This window comes from Bombina bombina, chromosome 3, assembly GCF_027579735.1.
Source record: "Bombina bombina isolate aBomBom1 chromosome 3, aBomBom1.pri, whole genome shotgun sequence".
NCBI classification, from domain to species: domain Eukaryota; kingdom Metazoa; phylum Chordata; class Amphibia; order Anura; family Bombinatoridae; genus Bombina; species Bombina bombina.
In genome coordinates, this window is record NC_069501.1 from 279,431,034 (window position 1) to 279,452,529 (window position 21,496).

The 21,496-nt window shown below is 36.8% G+C and overlaps 1 protein-coding gene across 2 annotated transcripts in view; it reads left to right on the forward strand.

Moving 5' to 3' along the window:
- The first annotated feature begins 1,878 nt into the window (after positions 1-1,878).
- Positions 1,879-21,496, forward strand: part of POM121 (POM121 transmembrane nucleoporin) — a 68,051-nt gene continuing 48,433 nt past the window's right edge. Inside the window, exons 1-9 of one of the 2 annotated variants that reach the window (XM_053706307.1) lie at positions 1,879-2,391; positions 4,535-4,747; positions 4,859-5,017; positions 6,675-6,755; positions 8,108-8,282; positions 8,572-8,660; positions 9,168-9,238; positions 19,419-19,540; positions 19,638-19,737. In XM_053706307.1, coding sequence (XP_053562282.1) covers positions 1,922-2,391; positions 4,535-4,747; positions 4,859-5,017; positions 6,675-6,755; positions 8,108-8,282; positions 8,572-8,660; positions 9,168-9,238; positions 19,419-19,540; positions 19,638-19,737 — 1,480 coding nt within the window. In that variant the 5' untranslated portion in view covers positions 1,879-1,921. The remainder of the gene's footprint in view (positions 2,392-4,534; positions 4,748-4,858; positions 5,018-6,674; positions 6,756-8,107; positions 8,283-8,571; positions 8,661-9,167; positions 9,239-19,418; positions 19,541-19,637; positions 19,738-21,496) is intronic. The other variant, XM_053706308.1, reaches the window with a different exon arrangement.

Genomic DNA, 21,496 nt, shown 5'->3' on the forward strand with positions numbered 1-21,496 from the left:
AGTTGGAAGACATTGGGCAATACAAAAGTTTAATTTGTCAGATATCTGGCAGTACAGGGTTTACATTTGGCAAACATCTTTTAGTGAGTGAATTACACTTACTGGATAATTACTATTGCTGGAGTTATATTAACAGATGACTTCGAGTGTAGGGATTGAATTAGACAGTTGTCTAACAGCGCTGGAGTTACATTTGTCCGATCTCTTGCAGTGCCGGAGTTACATTTGTCAGATCTATGGCAGTAAATGGGTTACATGTGTCACATCTGTGGCAGTCCAGGGGTTACATTTATCAGATCTCTGGCTGTGCAGGAGTTAGATTTGTTTATATTTCTGGAAGTGCAGGGGTTACATTTGTCAAAACTCAAGGAGTATAGGGGTTACATTTAGAAGATGTCTGGCAGTGCCGCAGCAGTTACATTTACCAGATTTATGGCAGTGCAGGGGTTACATTTGTCATATCTCAGGAATTGCAGGAGTTACATTTGTTAGATGTCTGGCTGTACAGGAGTTAGATTTATCAATTCTCTGGTGGTGCAGGGGTTATATTTATCAGATCTCACTCTGGCAGTGCGGGGTTAAATTAATAAAATCTCTAGCAGTGAATGCAGCTACATTTGTGAAATTTCTGGCAGTGCAGGGTTACATTTGACATATCTCTGGCAGTGTAGGGTCTACATTTTTCAGTTCTCCCTCCCTCATCTCTCTCTCTCTCATTCTCATCTCTCTCTATCACTCTCTATCTCTCTCTCTCATCGCTCTCTATCTCTCTCTCTCTCTCTGTATGTATGTATCTATCTCTCTCTCTATATCTATCTATCTATATCTCTCTATCTATCATGGAAGAGGGATCAGGGATGAGTGCTGGTGGGTGACAAATCGCCGTGTGCACTTTAGGGTGGAGGAGGAGCTTATACCGGCACTGACTGCTGGCACCTTAGAGAGAAAGGAAACGGTGCTGCTGGGCTCTCCTAAGTGGCGGATCTCCAGGGTCCGGTGGCCGCAAATGGTTTATGCGACCTTTGGGACCCTGGAAGTTCCGTCACTTTTAAAATGTTAATTTTTTTTTTAAAAAAATCACTGCTCTCCATATTTGCGCCCCACTGATGGGGCGCCCTAAGGTGGTTGCCTAGATAGCTTGCCTTATGCAAGCACCGGGCCTGTGGGGCATAGCATTCCATTTGGGTGAGTATTGCCCCCCCAATGCCCCCACTTGGAGCCGACCCTGCTTATTAGAGAACAGTTCACACAGTAAGCTAACAAAAAAAAAATACTTTTGAAGTGGTTGGCCAGAGCGTGTGGGATTAGAATGGCACAGCTATATTAAAAAGTTATAGCGTATCTTCATTACAACTGATTTAAACTCCATCTAAAATGTTGCTAACATTCCAGGTCTGTTTATACAAAAGGGAACGTTTCCCATTATTATTTATCTGTACAGAGCCACAAATCTCCATAGAGCTGTAATTTAACCTCTCTTTAATTTACCCCCCTTTTAAGTAAAATAGCACCGTATGGACAAGAAAATTAATTTTGAACTCTGATTTTACCATTTCTCTATTCTATTTGCGGGTAATAATATTAATCAAGATAGTTGGAACACACACAAAATGTACTTTATTGGACGCAGACAAATGACACCAGTAAAATAATGTGCTTGTAAGCAATAGCATTAGGCAAGGGTGCCTGAGAGAGAAGGGATATAGAGTGTCTGTCTTATTATAGGATAGATAGTCACCGGATGTTACGTATTTTCTCAACTACTGTGACAAAGGAACAGCTAGTGGTTGTTACATTTTGTTTGAAAGAGGGGTGTGGGAGGGGTTAAGGTAGTTGCCTGGTTACCCGGTCTGTGACGCAACCTGTCGGCACGCGCGGAGCAAGCTGGGTATTTAAGGCCTGGCAGTGCGCGCTGCCGATCATGTGTCCGGGGTGGCTGGGAGGCAGGGATTGGGACAGGCTCTGGAGGGCACTGTGGGATAGCCCTGGGAGGAGGCTCTTACTTGTGGTAGGCGCTTTGCTCATGCTACTGTTTTATCTTGCCCCTTACTTTCTAGTGGTAGCAGTGGTCGCGTCTTGTTTGGCAGCCTATTGGGGTTACCTAGACTCTGGAAGACTGTTAATAGGCATCAACTTCTGCAAGCATCTTACTAGCAGTTTTGCTGGGACAGCTGTTCTGAGGCAGAGACAAGGTCTGAACCAGGCCAGGAGACAAAGGGACCTGCCAACCTTCAAGTGGAGTCCAAGTGACCTATTACTCCTAATGGGTAGTTACCTGGGAAAACAAGAACCTCCTCCTCGGGGGGTTACGAGAGGGTCCAGGGATATCAAAGATAAGTTGGCCCGACCAAACCCTGCTGTGCCCACCCCAACCAGGCGCCTTTCATTCAGGTGAGTTTTGCTGCAAATACAAGTAACATCTGTCATTATTTGCTGCTCTATCTTGTACTCTTTATCAATCTGAATTAAAGGCAGATACAACTGTTCATTTTGTTTGACACAGCATGCTCACAGTAATAGCTTTTTAAAGTTTGCTGTGAGTGAAACCAGCAAGGGATCCACGGGGTTTTGGAACTTGCACTGCAGTATTGAAGGGACAGTGACTTGAGCAGTAATGACTTATGAATGGAAATATGCTTTTTTTTTTCCTTTATAAAAATAGAATATTACCTATTTTTGGCTCCTTGCCGTGGAGACCCTGATTGGTGCAATATTTTTTGCAGTATTTCTGGGTAGCCAAACATTGTTAGGAAAACCTAAGATTTTATTCTTGTTTTGCAAAAAATGCTTTCATACATTTACCCTATGGTTCCTCACAGTGATCTCCAGGTTCTTAAAGTTATGCATTTAGCTTTCTGTGTCCCTTTTAACCAATAGATGCAGCTGACCAAGTTAACATGTATTTTTCTTAATGCTGCCTTAAAAGTAAAGGTCCATTTTGATTAATTAGTGCCCGGTTTTTTAATAAACCTATTAAAAACAAGGGCACTTTAATTCTTCAAAATTGACATTTCACGGTTTTCTTCAAAAAATTACCTTTTAATCCTGAATGCCGCTCCAGCGATTCCCCCTGGCCGTCAGAAGCCTCTGCAGACGTCAGAAATGACGAATCAGGCTTCCTCCAATCATAGCTTCCCCCGGGGGAATCTTGGCCTGATGCAATGCTGTGGACCTGCGAAGACGACTTGCGACGGGCGGAGGAAGTGCTGGAGCGGCTGCCAGGATTAAAAGGTAAGTCTTTGAAGAAAATGGTGAAATTTCAATTTTGATGATGAATTAAAGTGCCCTTGTTTTTAATAGGTTTATTAAAATCCGGGCACTAGTAAATCAAAATGGACCTTCACTTTAAACATGCAACTTTCTTTGTATATGAATGGTGTGTTCTATGCCATTGAAATAAATCTAAACATTAGCAACATGTTTGTTTTTCTCAATGACTTGATATATGAGCTGTAGAGTTTAAAATGTATGCTAAATGGGTTCTTAAGTTTTATTTTTGTATATGAAATGGCTGTGTTTTTATTTTAAATGGCATCTCATTAATGGGTTGAGCTTGCAGTAAAATTAGATCTCTTTATTTTATCAATTTCTGTTCTCGTATATGCTTCTTTATATTATCTCTGTCTGTAAACCAAAGCCCAAAACCTTAGAACCCACTGGGAGTGTCATTTATAATCCTGGCTATATTTTCACATCTTTTCTATATGCTACAGACAAAATCAAATGCTGACATAAAGATTAAGGAGCTATTTGTAAACTGTTTAACACTAGCAGGTATAATGGATCATTCAGAGAAACATTTGGGGTACACTGTCTTTTAAAGGGACTATCCGGTCAAAATTTAGATGCACATAGATGAATTGCATCTCTGAATATAAACATTTTTGCAATATGCATGTTTTAGCAAAAATGCTTCTAGTAATTTACCACTGTTTATGTTAACAAAGCATCGCTAGATATTCTCAGTACACCAGCATTTTAAATGCTGCAGCTGCTTAGATCACCAGAGGGGCTTGTATCATGTCAGCAATGAACAAATTGAGCTATTACCAAATGGTACAAGCACCATAGGCTCTTTGAGCAAGTGTTGTGTTTAAAATGATGGAGCATACTTAAATACAATTTTGTAACCGCTATAGCTTTTATTAAAAGCATTTTTGCTAATACATGTATATTACAAAAAAAATCTTCTATTCAAAAATGAAATGCATCCATGTTGTTCCAATTTTGGCTGGAATGTCCCTTTCAAGCTGGTTATTAAAATGTAATACCACAAACAAAATCTACTTCTTGTACTATGTCTGGCATAATACGGTAATTATGGCATTGTGTCTTCTTGATAAGAAGTCGACTGCAGCATGCCTTTTTATACATATCAGTAGCTCAAACAATACAGCCTGAGGTATAGATTTACTTGTTTTGTGCAGGGTTCAACTTTTGGTTGGAAATTTAAAAACATTTTCAGTTTTCTGTCATTTATTCTGTAAGCCTGTACAGATATGGTTTATAATGCATTTTCCCCATTATTTTATAGGGAGACTCCTAGTATGCCAAGCAGGGGTTATTTGAGCCCACGTCGACGTTATCCTATTCATCAGCCTCAGTATAGCATGGCTGGCTCACTTCCTATGGTCTGTTTGGATGGGTACCAGCGGAAAGCTCTACTGTCACCTAGAAACTCAGCTGTACGAAGTCCAGTAACTATTAGAATTGCACCTCCAGACTCTAAAATTCCCCGTTCACCTGTGTAAGTTAAACTTTTATCTAAACTGTTATGGTATGTAAATCTTATTTTTGCTTTTAATGTTTTCTTTTGGTGTTCATAAATGACCTTTTTTTTTTTTTTTATGTTTTTTAGTGCTGATAATTTATTGTCACCATCTATGGCCTCTCCCTCAATCCATAATATTCCTGATCCTTGTGCAAAAGAGACTGTGCTAAAAGCTATCAAAGAAAGCCGGAAAAGGTTGAACAAAGACGAAGAACATTCTTTTGGGGGCCTGGAAAGCAAGAGGAGGTTAGTTACTTAATGGGGAAAAAATACTGAAATGTTTTTAGAGTGGATAAAGTGGTATCAAACTGATAGCTCATGAAATAATAAATTGTGTAGAAGTTCATAAAGCATCACCACCCTCACAAATAGTGCAAAATCACTGGAAAAGGCATAATGCTGTAACACATATGTGACGTTTGCTATATTGTTTTGTAAGGTTTATGGCTCTTGGATTTTAACAAGTAGAAGACATTTTATAAGCTGAGTTTTTGTGACACTCATGTTGTAGTTGTTGCCCAATAAAATGTTCCCTACCCTGGAAGCAATAAGTTGAAGGTGCACTTATCTACAATGTGACCTACCTACAGACAATTACAAGCTTACAATCTAGAGGAGAATGAGTCTCAGAGGGTAAGACATGACAGACTATAAATTACCAGGCAGGTAAAAGGAAAGAAAGTCTAGTAAGAAAATTACATTTTTGTAGCCTTCTCTTTAGAGAGAGAATACTCTTGGGGGGCCTACTTATGATGGCCCGAATTGGGCCATCTCGCCCTGTTTCTGCGCGAGCCTTCAGGCTTGCCGGAAACCGCAGTTAAAGTGAATGTAAATTTTGATGTTTAAGTGCCCGGTTTTTAAAACTTTGATTAAAAACAGGGACACTTTAATTCATCAAAATTTACATTTCACTCCTGTTGTGACAAAAAACTTACCTTTTAATCTTCACAGCAGCTGCTGCTTCCTCCGGTCTCACAAGCCATTTCTGATGTCACAAATGATTGATAGGTCATCCTCCAATCACAGATTCCCCCCCGGGGGATTCAGTGTCTGATTCACTGCTGTGATTGGAGGAAGCCAGATACCTCATTTTAGACCCAGGAAGAGGCTTTGAAACAGGTGGAGGAAGCTGGAGCTGCTGTGAAGATTAAAAAGTAAGTTTATTTTCACAACAGGAGTGAAATGAAAATATTGATGAATTAAAGTGCCCCTGTTTTTAATCAAAGTTTTAAAAACCGGGCACTTTAGCATCAAAATTTACATTCACTTTAAGAAGCAGTGGTCTTAAGACCGCTTCTCCTTAACTGTATCCGCCGCCTCTGAGCGGCAGACAGCAATTAACCCGATCCTATACGATCGGATTGATTGACACCTCCTGCTACCGTCCGATTGTCCGTGAATCTGCAGGGGGCGGCATTGCACAAGCAGCTCACCAGAACTGCTTGTGCAATGCTGAATCGCTGTCCGCATTCAGCGATGTCTGGCGGACATGATACGCTGCATTGTATCATGTCCGCCAGGCAATAATAAATCGGCCCCTTGGTCTGTAGTTTCTTACTAGTTCTGTACTAGTGGACACTTTCAGTTTTATGAATACATTTTAAAACTAGACTTGTTCAACATAACTCCCCCTTTATATCAGGCTCCATACTTCATCTCACACACTCTACTTCTCCATATCTGTAACCCACAGGATACTCCCTGCTCAATTGTATATTTGTAGTATGTGTGTGTTGCTAAAGCATTGCTGATTTGATATTTGTGTATATAGAAAAAGAAAAGACTTTCTTAAACACTTCTTATTAGTGGGTTAAAAAAAATCTGTGTTCCTTCATTTGACGAGGTGAGACATTCCTGCTATGGCTTTGTAAGTTTTTGTTTAACAGTTCATTATATGTTCTAGGAGACAGTGTAGTAGTGGAAGTGGGCAAACCTCATTTGAAGCTCTGGTAGCAAATGGAGGCCCATCCTCTTTGATTTCAAAGTAAGTACCTATTATAAATGCTTACTGATAAAAACAAGATATATATATATATATATATATATATATATATATATATATATATATATATATATATATATATATATATATATATATATATATATATATATATATATATATATATATATATATAAAATAGCATTGTAAGAGGGGGGTAAAATTATATATTATACACAAAGGTATGTAGCCATGAAATCTCCATAAACAAATTGGCCATAAAATGGGTCGTACTGAAGAGATCAGTGACTATAAACAAGGCACTGTCATAGGATTGCACCTTTGCCACAAGTCAGTTTGTCAAGTTTCTACCCTACTAGACCTGCCCCATTCAACTAAATGTTATTATTGTAAAGTCTAGCAGCAACTGCCCAGCCACAAAGTAGTAGACTATGTAAACTCAGTGTGGTGGTGCAGAGTTCTATAGCAGGTACAAATCTATCATCTGTTGCATCACTCACTAGAGTTCCAAACTGCCTCTGGAAGCAATGTCCGCACAAGATCTGAGCATCAGGAGCGTCCTAAAATGGGTTTCCATGGCTGAGCAGCTGTATAGAAGCCTCACATCAACATGCACGATTCCAAGTGTTAGTTGAAGTGCCATAAAACATGCCACAACTGGACTCTTTTCTCTGGAGTCATAAATCACAATTTGCTACCTTGCTGTCTGATGGAAGAATCTGTGTGTGTGGCTGGTGCCAGGAGAATGCTACCTACCGTAATGCTTAGTGCCTACTGTAAAGTTTGGTGGAGGAGGGATAAGGGTTTGGGCTAGGCTCCTTAGATCCAGTGAGGTTTTATCTTAATGCTACAGGATAAAAAAGAAAGAGAGAGAGATTTTTTTTTAAAAAGTAAAAATGTATTAATATTGGATTATTTGCATAGAATGGAAAAGTGTAATACTTTTCTATACATAGTACCATCAGATAGTAATATTTATTAAAAATTACATAAACTACCTTTAGGTTCCATGTATAAAGCTGTATTACATGAATGTATAAACTAGATATAGCCATTACATGATATTGTTGTTTAGACTTGGTTCTGTCCCCTCTCCGAGTTTTCCTATTTTACAGATGCAGTTATACAAATATTGGTTAAAGGGTGGGCTGTCTGTCTGTCCTAGGAGCCAGTCTGAAAATGTATTAAGGTTAATAAATAATTTTTTGTATTGCTGATATCCATTGAGAGAGTTCAATCTTTTGAACTGTTATTTTGTATTCTTGCACCCTGGGATGTATAGTACACTGTATCAGTTGATTTAAATGATTTTAAAGAAACAAAAAAGGAGTGACTTTCTTTTGCCATAGATTTTAAACTAAATGTTCCTTAAATAGCAGGACAGAATGTTTGAAGAGAGGCATAAATTTGCAAGTTGATGATGATGATCACAACAGCAAACGGTCCCGCACCTCTTCGATCAGCTCACTGAATAATTCTTTGGCAAATGGTATACCCATGTCTACACGCAACGCAATTACCAGTTCCTACAGCTCAAGCAGAGGATTGCAGGTGCTGAGTACTAGCTTTACATTTTTCCATAGTATAAAGCAAATGTAATCGTAAACATTCTTAGAATTTAAGACTTTAGTATTCTGTCATCTCAGAATAGACTACTAATAAATGCTGTGTGTTATTCCTTTTCAATTTGCCTGTTTTTTCCTTCTCATGTGTAGTATTGTAGAATTGAGTTAGGTTGGTTGCTTTGTCTCATTTTTTCTAAATATTAAAACTGTGTATCTGTCTAAATGACAATGTGTTCAATCTGAAGAGGGTGGTAAACACTTATTATTGTTTCTAGAAAAGAAAAAGAGCTGTTCAAAACACCTCTGTCTCCAGCAACGCCTCCTCACGATGCCAGACACCAGAGTGGCCCGTCAAAAAGTCCAGGTATGCATGCAAATCCCTAATTTTTCTTATCTATTTAAAATAGCTATGCAAAAAATAATTTATTATATAATATACATACAGGTAGAAAAACCTTCATCTAAACTGCTAGGGACTGGAAAAGGTTTAGAGAGTCTGTTCCCTTCCAGTACAAGATAACAGGTGCACATGGGCTTCTTGTACTGAAAAGCAAAGATACTTTACTTTCAGCGAGAAGTATGGCTAAGAATGCGTTTGGATGTGTGGGTTAAACGTCAGAGTTGGGCGGGGGGGAGGGGACACTCGCTAGGGGACCCAGCTGTGAGAAAGAACTATGTAAGTTTATAGAGATATTACTTACATGTAGGGGGAAAAAAAACATATCAAAGATTTTTCTAATGAAATAACTGCCTATCGTTTTCATAAATGTAGTCTGTTAGACTTGTGTTAACTAGTTTGGTAAAATCCCATTGCTTCTCATTGTTCCATGGCAATTTTTGTTCTTTAGTGTATTTGATTTTCTCTTTGTAGAGAAGAGGACCATGAAACAAGTTTATCTACTCCAGAGAAGTCGGGCAGCAAAGATCAGTCATCTGGAAAAAGTAAGCCTCACAGTTTTGCCCCCTTTTTTCCCACTTCGATTTCTTAAATTTCAAAAAGCCACATTATAGATTTCCTAAAATTCTTATTAAAAAGATGGTCTACTCTAATGGCAAACTGCTTCACTGTTTTATTATATGCCCGATCTCTGTAAGAAATATCTGATGGAAACTTGCTTATGGAAAGAAGCAAATGCCATAACAATCAATGCACTTTAATTATGGTCTTTTCTGTAGATAATGCAGTTCTCTCACAATTTCTGCCTAGATTTATTTTAATAAATAGGTAAGCATCCAGATATTCTCAAGATGGATGATTTAAAAAAAAAAAAAAAGTTTTATAAAAATAGTAGTAGTAATGTTATGAAAACCTGAGAACAATTCTCTAACTTGAGTTAAATGACACTTTAAAATAGATGAAAAAGTTAGAGAACATACATGGTAGATCAAACGAGAGAAGCTATGAAGATAAAATGTGAAATCTGACAACAGATGTTTACAAAACAAAGAAAACAGCTGCTTTCATATATTGTAAAATATTACAAAGGTGTTGGTAGCCCAAGGTGGAGTAGATTGTTTCTTAATTAACTGATACAGATTCAGAGAATAATAGGATATAAATACTTAAGCGCTTAAAATAAAAATGGAACTATATGAAATATATAGCCTACCGTTAGAATGTAGTATATTCACCTCTACACCAGAAATTTCAAACAGAAAAAGAAATAAAAGAACATCAAATATAAAATAATGTCAGGGTACCTGTGAAGTAACATTAAATAAACTACAGATGTCACATAATTTAATAATTCCATTGAGCTAATATCTGATATAAATTGAATTGGTCTCACTATGACCCCTGCCCCCCTCACTGCTTAAGACAAGCTGAGAACATTGGATTTAGACCTTTGTATAGATAAGACCAATGGGCCACTTCAAAGTAGATATTAGCATTATGGAGCCCTCAGATGTATATGTCCCATATATGGATTTCCTGACCAAGATGGGTAATAAAATTAATGACCCCATGTGGAGATATACAGTCGCTGGGTCTGGGACTGAATTCTTTGAGGCCTAACTATATGCAAAAGAAACAGGTTTTTCATCAGGGGGAACCATTTTGCATGCAGGTGTTAAATTGTCCCTGCTAAGTTAGACGCACAGGATCTCCTGTTTACCAGACGTGATGAAAACTTAGATTTGAAATAGCAGAATGTATACTTAGAAAGTCATATAAATGATTTGTCTATAATTTTCAAATCTATTTAAAATACTCAATATATATATATATATATATATATATATATATATATATATATATATATATATATATATATATATATATAATGTTATGTGTGTGTGTGTGTGTGTATATATATATATATATATATATATATATATATATATATATATATATAAAAAACTGGGAGATGTGTCTAACGCATAAGATACCTTTTTAAATCTGAAGTGAATATGTAACTGTCTAAGTGTTTAACCAACTCACTTCAGAATAACAACATTGTTTCTTTCATTTCAGACTGAGGAGAAAACAGTAAATTTTCCCATACATTATATATAAATTGTGTTTTTAATGCACTCAAAATAACACTATCAAGAGATGTACAAAGATGTGGGCTATATTTTTATTGAAAAGAAATGAGACTCCAATAAGCATATTTTAACATAGAATTGATAATATACTCGTGTTTGATCTCAAATTGTACATTTTCAATTATATTAAATGGGATATATATGTTGACCAGATAAGTTCATTAATACAAGAAATTATGGTATATTAAATAAACATTTTAAGGTGAGATATTTAGACTGCGGCAATGGTTGATGGTGAGACTGCATTTCTGGTTGTCTGCTGCCATCTAGTGGTTTGTGCAAGAGTTGCAACCAAAGGGAATTATAGTGTCAAATGACCATATGTTCACAGTAAACCAATCAGGGACAAGCTCCGTTAAGGGCCTGTCAAGAGACAAGCTCAGAAGGGCCAAGATAAGTTTCAGTAAGGGCGCATCCCATATTCACCAATGATTAGAATAAAAATGTGTGTGGTATATTACGTGATATAGCCTCATACATGGAGAAAGAAAGGGGGTCTTTGCTGCTGAGTTTTGCTTACAAACTGTTGTCTTGGAATCCAGTCTCTATAAAGCAAATCTGGGCCTAACTTCCTTATCCATATTGCAAAAATACCTCTCAATTTATCAGGTGAACTGAACCTATCTAAAAAAAATTGAACATTCAATTTGATGTACTGGTAACGTATAAAAGGTTGTTTCATACTTTTATATTTAAATCAAAGGTATCTTGTTGCTACAGTTAAATTGCAGCTAATAATTTAAAGAACATGTTTGGTGTGTTAAGCTATATCCATAGTCCTGTGTAGTTTTAACTAGTCACAAATGTTAAATAATTTTACTTGCTAGATAAAGGTCTTTTGTATTTTTATCTCTAAGTCAGGCTTATTATTGTAAGTCAACCTCTTTGGTGTGTATTAAGTTATTTGCAGATATATAATATAATATAATATAATATAATATAATATATATATATATATATATATATATATATATATATATATATATATATTAGACTTTGTCTTATTGTAGCTAAATAAGAGGTTATTTCAGGTCAGACATATTGGCATATACATATTTTTTAATTGAAGTTATATAGAATCATTTGTGGGCTAAATAACTTAATTATACTTGTCTGAAAGTTATCTTAAATCTATTGAAATCCAGTAAGATTTGGGTGAAGTATCTTGGTATATTGTTTATCTAAACACTGAAGTTAGCGGTCCATATTCTGGTATTTCATTTTGGTATTTTAATGCGATTCGTTGTGAGTAAAGATAATTTTAAAGGTATATCTATCATCTTTGTAAAGAATATTAGAACAGTATAAGCGTGTATAATTTGATTCATAATTTGGTCTTTACATAAATGTATTGCTATGTGTATATAAATATTAACTAATCTAAAGAATTTAGGAATAAAAATTAATTTCAATTGTTTCGTAAATACATTTTAATTGGAGGTTATTTTAAAGAATAAATAAATTGTATTAAAACCCTGCTATATACTGACAATAAGTAATACCACTTTATAGTCCACAATGTAATATCTGGACTTGTAAAAAGTGTAGAAAAACTGTGTTCTGTGTGTATGTATATATATATATTTAAGTCAAGTGGATAAAACATGCACAGTGGGTTTCTCCAATCTTATGCCCAGTCAAATTGATATGTTTTCCTTTTACCAAGTGCTGCTCAGAGTAAGGTAGACCATCTCCAATAACTCTAGCAATATTCACTGGAAAACTGCAAGACATAACCCACAGCACAACTTCAATTCAAGGTAGCAGTTGGCTTTAATTGTAAAACATTGCTTTTACACGCACAACATATTGCACTTACATTTAAAAGTATAAAAAGAAACACTTCTGTTTTGAAGTGAAGATCCGCATGTCTACACACGTCATCACCAATGTGACTCCCTGCTGCAGGCGAATATCCCAACAGATGGCTAAACTAATTGTAAGAGAGTATACAATGGAGTATAGGAGGTTTAGCTCTGCAATAAGAAGTATAAGTTAACTCTGCAGGACCGGATATAAGTTATGGAAATACTATTCCACTTCATTCACACAGGTTATCTTTATTAGAAAATATATATATCACAACCAGGAATAATCATTCATACAGATAGCTTAAGCTAAACTAAAAACACTTAAACCGGGAGCTAATAATATTGTTTCCTGTTAGAATAATATGGTAATTTTTATCAGCCAGTAGTATATTATCAAAATAAACTAAGCCCTTACAATCCGAGGGATAATTTTAAGATTACTCTTATATTAAATAACTGCTAGGCTGAGATAGATATCCGTAATTAGAGCGGAAACTTATATTAGACCATGGTAAGCTAGTTAAAAAAAAGTCAAGGAGAGACAAAGCTACTCCTAAGGACCCCTGATGCACGTTTCACAAAAAACGCTTCCTCAGAGAGGGTGGGGGCTGCCGCTATTGTATATTATTTAAAGTTCTTAGAGTCCCTCCTCACTCCGTGATTGGGACCTGTCAATAGATTCCTGTCATTTGATTGGCTTTTCCGTGTGTCAATCCAAATACTAAACTCTTAAGCATCATATGACTTGTGACGTTATGGAAGGCATTGTGCATAAGGCAGAGTTATCTTATGACGTGAACAAATCATAATGCTACTAAGCCAGCGTCAGGAGGGGGTGTGTGTTAAGGTCAGTTACGTGTCACCAGAATGTAGTCATTGGACTATCGTGTTTACATTGAACTACAAAAAATACAGATCACAGTGCGATAGATACGTTTGCAAAGTTGGTATCATGTCAAAGGAGTGGATATAAAATATAATATAATCCTTGTACTGATGAATTGCCGATATCGGATCAGATGGTTCGATGATTAAATAAGATGTCAGTATATACTAGTTTTATATACCTACTCGTATATCTTAATCCGTTATTGTAATTACTGACATGTTGATAAGTCTCAGGCAAGAAAGTCAGGTGTATTACTTCTTGTTTCTTGTAACATGAGTCATGAATTAGTTATAATGAAATACTGAATTCACATAAGTCTGACACAAAGTACGGGATCATGTGTGCTTATGCATAAGGATATAAAATGACCTCCATATTGTGTGGTATTTGCCTGACACACATGTTATAATAATACTGGTATATCTTATTCCGGTATTGTGATTACTGCCATATTAATAAGTCTCAGGCAAAGAAGTCAAACATGTTACTGCCTGCTTATTATATCGTGAATAGAAAATAGAATGTAATGAGATACTAAATTCACATAAATCTGGTACCAAGTACAGTATCATATGTACATATGCTAAAAGATATAAAATTACCTCCATGTTGTATGGTATTTCCAGGACCCTTAGCACCCCCATCTTACTTTACCATGGAGGTTATTATACGGAGAATATCCATTTGTAAACATGTCAATGTGTTATATAATATCTGTCTAATGTATTCTATCTACAAGTTTATGCCTTCTAGATTATGAGATTAACTGAGATGTAAAGTGTATAGCTGTACTAGGATTGAGAATTAATCATATTTGGTCTTGTCACACTCCTAGTGACATTATAATTTATTTGGCATAATTAGGATAGAGCAGTCATACATTTGGAAACAATTAGTATGTTGTAGTCGGTCTCCTATACACTGACATGATATAATCAAATTTTGCTACACTTTACAATAGTTTCATGAAGTGCTATATCAAATCCTCAGCTTGTAAGAGATCGATTGGTATAAACGGAGATTGTATGTAAATCATACATACAGAATGGGGTAGCACATGTAAATATGACATGGCATATTTATTCAACAATAAATCTATAGAGCCAGGTGAGAAGTGAATCAAAAAGACTAAAAATAAATAGTCAAATGAATAGTGTGGTTGATGAGATGCAACAATCACTAAACATAACATAAATAATAATGGTACTGGGAGGGATCTTGTCCATGTGTATGTGACTTTAGAAAGCCCAGTTTGAAAGGGCTTGTATATTGTATCAAGTGTAATCAAATAAAATGAGAAAATACTTAAATGACAAACATAATGTGCATAAGTGACAAGGATCACGTGATCAGATGTGATAATATTGAAGTGAAAGGAAAAGGAATGATGGTTAAATTCCTTGTACCAAAGTGAAACAAAATATTTTTATAGAATAAAACGTGATATTCCAATATCACAGTGGGGTATATATATATACTGTTACAAACTGCTATTTGTGACTGGCCCTTTAAATGGAAGGTTGCCCTGCTTCCCTGGATTTTGGAGAAGCCTATTTGCCAGCCTCCTTCCTCATGACTATGGCCCCTGGAAGATTGTGCCCCTGAGAGTATATTGACTTTTGTTGGGTGTGTGTGGCCCTTTGGGAACCGTCTGGGGACATATTGTGACTTTGGTGAACAATGCCCCCTTTAAGACTATGTCCCCAGACCTGTGAAATGACTTGTCCCTGGCTTTCTCCCACTTGGTTCAGTTTCATTGTGTGCCATTAAGAGTTAAATTTTGTTCAGCTTCAAGAAACCTATTCTAAATACAAGTCTGCTGGGATTAGCTCTAATTAGGTTTAGTGATCAACTTTCCCATTGTCTAATCAGACTAGTATTGATAAGGTGGACTGCATTGTTTTATTGTGTGTAATGTTATCTGCTGAAGTAAATGTTGTGGCCTGTCAAAGGGAGTGTCTCTCTATCTAAAATCAAATGTGTGATGGGGGATTTTATGCCTCCCCCTGAGAGTGTCCTGTTTGCATGTAACCTCAATAAAAAGGAGGCTGTGTGCTCCAGCACATCAGACCTATTTTTGACCCTCTAACTTGCAGCTTTGACTCATGTTTGTAGGGGACAGCTTATAATCACTACAGGGATTGCTATGCTCTTCATACTCCCTTAGCTACAGGGATTGCTACAGAAGGAAGAGGTTCACCTACTGGAGCCTGGTCATAGGTCCAGGGCGCAGAGCAGACGGCGAGATACCAGCCCAGCAGCGGTGGTTCATAGAGTCTGCATTACTTATGGTGGCTACGCAGCAGTTAGAGTGTCCACAGTGCTGCTGCTCCTTTGGTGAGCGCTAGGAGCATCCTTTTCTACGGTCCAACCTCCAGCCAGCCTGGAGGCAACCGTAACATATACACAAAAAAAAATATTGAAATCATTCATGCCATTAGGTTTCACTGAATTGAGTAAATAGATCCATTTGCACTCCATCTTCAGTAGTGCTTTTTTCTATGTTACCCCCTCTTATCCCTAGGGATACTTTTTGGATTACTGTATATTGTAGTCCTGTGGTCATGCTGTTATGATGTATTTGAAAATGTTTAGCTACAGACATGATCTTCTTGCCTCTGTTTCCGTCTGTTAGCATTCTTAATATTGTTGACATGTTCAAGGCTGCGTACCCTGACTTCTCTTGTGGTCATCCCAACATAAGCCATCTTGCACGAACAAGAAAGTACATTTTATACTCCTATGATTCTACAAGAGAAATTAGATGTTAGTTTATATATTTTGCCAGTTCTTTCTGTTATAGTCTTGGTTTTCCATACATATTTGCATGTACAACAGGGATACATCCCTGGATCAGTATCATTTTTCTTAACAGATCATACATAGTGACTAGATACTAATTTGTCTCTTAGGTTAGTGGGTCTCCTATATCCTACTGAAATTCTCTCCCCAATTGCAGAATTCAGAGTCGAATCATTCTGTAATATTTTATATTTTGCTTTCTTGACAGATTTCTTGCTGTATCCTTGTGTGATTAATCTCTGCATTAGAGCAATGCTTTCTGTCATGTATATCTCAGTACTAGAGCAATTGCGGCGCAGGTGTAAGAATTCGCCATATGGTATAGCCTTTAAAGTACTGGGTGGATGAGCACTAGAGTTGTGTAGAAGTGTATTCGTAGCTGTTTCTTTCCAATAGATAGTGGTATTGAGGAGTCCATCATCATTCTTAAATATGGTCAGATCTAAGAAACAGATTTTCTGTTGGCTTGCTGAGTAAGTTAGTTTTATATTTTTGTTTTCATTTAGTTTATCCATGAATTTCTCTAATTCATTAGATGTTCCTTCCTAGATGAACAGGACGTCAACAATATACCTTATCCATAATGGTATGTGGTCAGTATATAATTTAATTCATTGGAGAATACACAAAGTTCCCAGTGTCCAAGAAATAAGTTAGCATATGTAGGTGCGCAGGCCGTACCCTTTGCGGTACCTTGTATTTGCAAAAAGTATCTGTCATTAAATGTAAAGAAATTATGAGTCGGGATGAAATGTAGTATTTTGATTATAAATTCATTATGTGCCCTGTTGTCACAATTATTGGTTGACAGAAAATATTTAATGGCTTCAATTCCATCATTATGTCTGATATTGGTGTACAGGGGTTCTACATCGGCTGTTACTAGCCACATTTCATCCGTTAGTTTTATGTTCTGTAGGATCTGAAGTACCTCCATGGTGTCACGTACATAGGAGGGTAAGGTTGTTAAATACTCTCTCTCAATCTTAGATCTACGAATTTACTGGCATTTTCCGTTAAGTTTTCGTTCACGGAGACAATGGGTCTTCCGGGTGGTACTTTGGAGTCTTTATGTACTTTGGGTAAAAAAATACATTGTGACGATTTTGGGATTTTTCCTAGTCAGGTACTTTTTTTTTTTTTTTCTAAGTTGGAAATTATATTCCCTTCTCATGCTTCTTGAACCAGATTATTATACTGGGTTAGATAAGAGCTCTGAGGGTTACAGACAAGCTGTTTGTAACAAGTAGAATTTGATAATTGATAAGAGACAAGAGGGGCGCCTCATGTGTACATCAGTATATCAAACAATATATAGTCATAAACAGCCAAATGGGTACTGACATTTGGCCCAAGTACACTTATGTACTGATAGGTGCCGGCTGGTAGTTTACGGTGTACCAGCTAAACCTCTCCAGGTGTAGATAAGTCAGTGCAGGGGGATCCTGTCACATTAGCTGCTGGTGGATAGTCAGTAGCAGTGAATGTAACTGCTGTAGAAGGTAAGGAACCAAAGCTTGTATAGAACAAGTTTAGTTTATTAAAACAAATCTTAAAAACATTTACAAGCAATGGTTACAATACAACCTGTTTCTCAGCCCTAGCATGGGCTGTTTCATCAGGCATAGTGAACCTTCTGACAATCCATTTAAACTGAGCTTGAACAAATAGTAAGCTAAGATACACCCCTATGGGCATTTCTACATGCATAAGTTCTTAATTAACCCTTTAAGGACACAGCTTTCAGTTTGCTCAATTGTTTTATGATGGAAAAATTCTGTCATGTCCTTAAGAGGTTAATTAATCAACAGCAGTCAAATAATAAAAACAAAAGTGTAAAACAATGCATACTATCTTAACCATCTAAATATAATCATTCTAATAATGACAGTGTGTAAAATTGTTAAGCATAAAACCGTAAAAATTGGGATATTCTCATTTATGCACTCTCATAGTATATTTCCCTCTAACGAGATGCAGTATCAGTTAATTAAACAGGGCATAAAACCAAATATGTGTATATATGTGTGTGTGTATATATATATATATATATATATATATATATATATATGACCCTAAAAACAGTTAATATTTAAAATCACTAATCTACTATTAATCATTGTTAATGTCCATAATACATACCCCCCTCACACACAATAATTCTTCTCATATCTGGTAGATGTCTGTAGAATCTGCTAACTTTTTAGTTACTATTTGCACACTAATAGTACCTTTTAGCTTAGGAAATCAGGACGCTGCTTGATGAAATTATTTCTTTTATTATACAGAAAATAAGTATTTACATAGAAACAAGTTACTAACTAATGGAAGGGAAGGTGGAAAAGGGGAGAGAGAGATGGAAGGGGAGAGGTGAGTGAGAAGAAGAGAGCTTTGCCTACATACATACAATGGCAACTAACTTATATAGTCATTCTCTCACATAGACCAGCCCACACCCAGCTGTACATTTCTTCAGAGACCAGATGACATCATTAGATCAGGGGGGTAGAATGTGACGTCCTTAGGCTATTGGTGATAGGAACTGAGATAAAATCAGGGCCTTGTAGTTTATGACACTACCTGTGAGATGCTGTTTGTAAGGGTTGTAAAATGTGTTTGTGAATTCTTTTCTTCTTTTGAGGCATTGTTTTGACAGAGAGTTTGCTCAGATCTCCAACTGTTTTTTCCCAAACTTGTCTTGTCACCTCTGAACTGAAAGAAGCTGGTAACTGTAGGTCAGAATCACCAATGCTGTTCTTAATCTGCATTTAACCCTTTAAGTCCTTGATGTTGTAGACAAATGTCCCTTAGCCTTTGAATATCCATTAATGTCCATGGAAATAACAGTCTGATATTAAAGTTAGGTGTGTTCATAAAATATACAACAATGTCTGAGATGAAGCTTGCACTCTGTGTGTGTGTGTGTGTGTATATATATATATATATAATATAATACACACACACAATTTGTATTACACAATTTATAGTACTGGTAGTGTCATTGTACAATTATTATATATAGGTTCTGAATTATTTATATTTACTGGTTACTTTTTGGCTCCCCCAACAGGTAATAATACTCCACAAACAAAAACATCCAGTAGTATTGGCTCTTCTGATACAGGAGGAAGTCATGGTCGGAGGCGTAAAGTGCTGCTTGTCTGCTCTGGCCGTGGAGAACAGTACCCTTTGGTAAGTATTTCATAGAAATTAAGATGAGTTTTAGAGGTTGCAAGCATTGTAGTTGACCACTTCTGATTTTTTATTTTTTCCCCTCTACCCTCTTTAGCCTCCTCCCCCTATTATTGGATACAGTGTCACCTCAAAAGACTTTGATGCTGAGAAAAAGGCTGCCCTTGAACGTCTGAATAAGGCATTAGCTGCACCTGGTAAGGTTAAAGTATATTGACACAAGCTTGGCATATCCAGGGAGATGCAGCTTCTAGTTTTCAGTTTGTAAGATGGTTAACATCAAAATATATAGTGAGTTCATGGCAAACTAATTGCTGCTGAAGTGTGTAGGGATTCTTGCAGTGTCCATTTCTCTTGTAAGATGTATCGAGTCCATGGATTCATCCATACTTGTGGGATATTCTCCTTCCCTACAGGAAGTGGCAAAGAGAGCACCCACAGCAGAGCTGTCTATATAGCTCCTCCCTTAGCTCCACCCCCCAGTCATTCTCTTTGCCTACTCTAAGTAACTAGGAAGGGTAAAGTGAGTGTGGTACCGGTGTGTACTATTTACTCTCTGGCAGAAAAGGGATGAAGATTTCTGCAAGGAGGATGATGATCTTAGCACTTTGTAACTAAGATCCACTGCTGTTCTCACAAGCGCTGAAGAGTACAGGAAAACTTCAGTTGGGGGAACAGTTTGCAGGCTAAACTGCATTGAGGTATGTTCAGTCTATTTTCTTCTGTTAAGTGTGATCAGTCCACGGGTCATCATTACTTCTGGGATATTACTCCTCCCCAACAGGAAGTGCAAGAGGATTCACCCAGCAGAGCTGCATATAGCTCCTCCCCTCTACGTCACTCCCGTCATTCTCTTGCACCCAACGACTAGATAGGATGTGTGAGAGGACTATGGTGATTATACTTAGTTTTATATCTTCAATCAAAAGTTTGTTATTTTAAAATAGCACCGGAGTGTGTTATTATCTCTCTGGCAGAGTTTGAAGAAGAATCTACCAGAGTTATTGTTATGATTTTAGCCGGAGTAGTTAAGATCATATTGCTGTTTCTCGGCCATCTGAGGAGAGGTAAACTTCAGATCAGGGGACAGCGGGCAGATGAATCTGCATAGAGGTATGTAGCAGTTTTTATTTTCTGACAATGGAATTGATGAGAAAATCCTGCCATACCGATATAATGTCATGTATGTATACTTTACACTTCAGTATTCTGGGGAATGGTACTTCACTAGAATTACACTGTAAGAAATACATAAAGCTGTTTAATAACTAGAGATTATGTTTAACGTTTTTGCTGGAATGTAAAATCGTTTTCATTTGCTGAGGTACTGAGTGAATAAATGTTTGGGCACTATTTTTCCACTTGGCAGTTGCTTAATCTGTTTTCTGACAGTTTCTGTTCTCCCTCACTGCTGTGTGTGAGGGGGAGGGGCTGTTTTTTGGCGCTTTTACTATGCATCAAATATTTCAGTCAGCAACTCATTGTATTCCCTGCATGATCCGGTTCATCTCTACAGAGCTCAGGGGTCTTCAAAACTTATTTTGAGGGAGGTAATTTCTCTCAGCAGAGCTGTGAGAATTATAGTTTGACTGAGATAAAAAACGTTTATTCTGTAATTTGTTTCCTGCTTTCAGAATTTGTTATCTTTGCTAATGGGATTAAACCTTTGCTAAAGTTGTGTTGTTTACAAGGATTGAGGCTATAACTGTTTCAATTTATTAATTTTCAACTGTCATAGATCTTCTGTGCTTCTTAAAGGCACAGTACGTTTTAATATTATTCTAATTGAATTGTATTTCCAAGTTGCAAGTTTATTTGCTAGTGTGTTAAACATGTCTGATTCAGAGGATGATACCTGTGTCATTTGTTGCAATGCCAAAGTGGAGCCCAATAGAAATTTATGTACTAACTGTATTGATGCTACTTTAAATAAAAATCAATCTGTACAAATTGAAC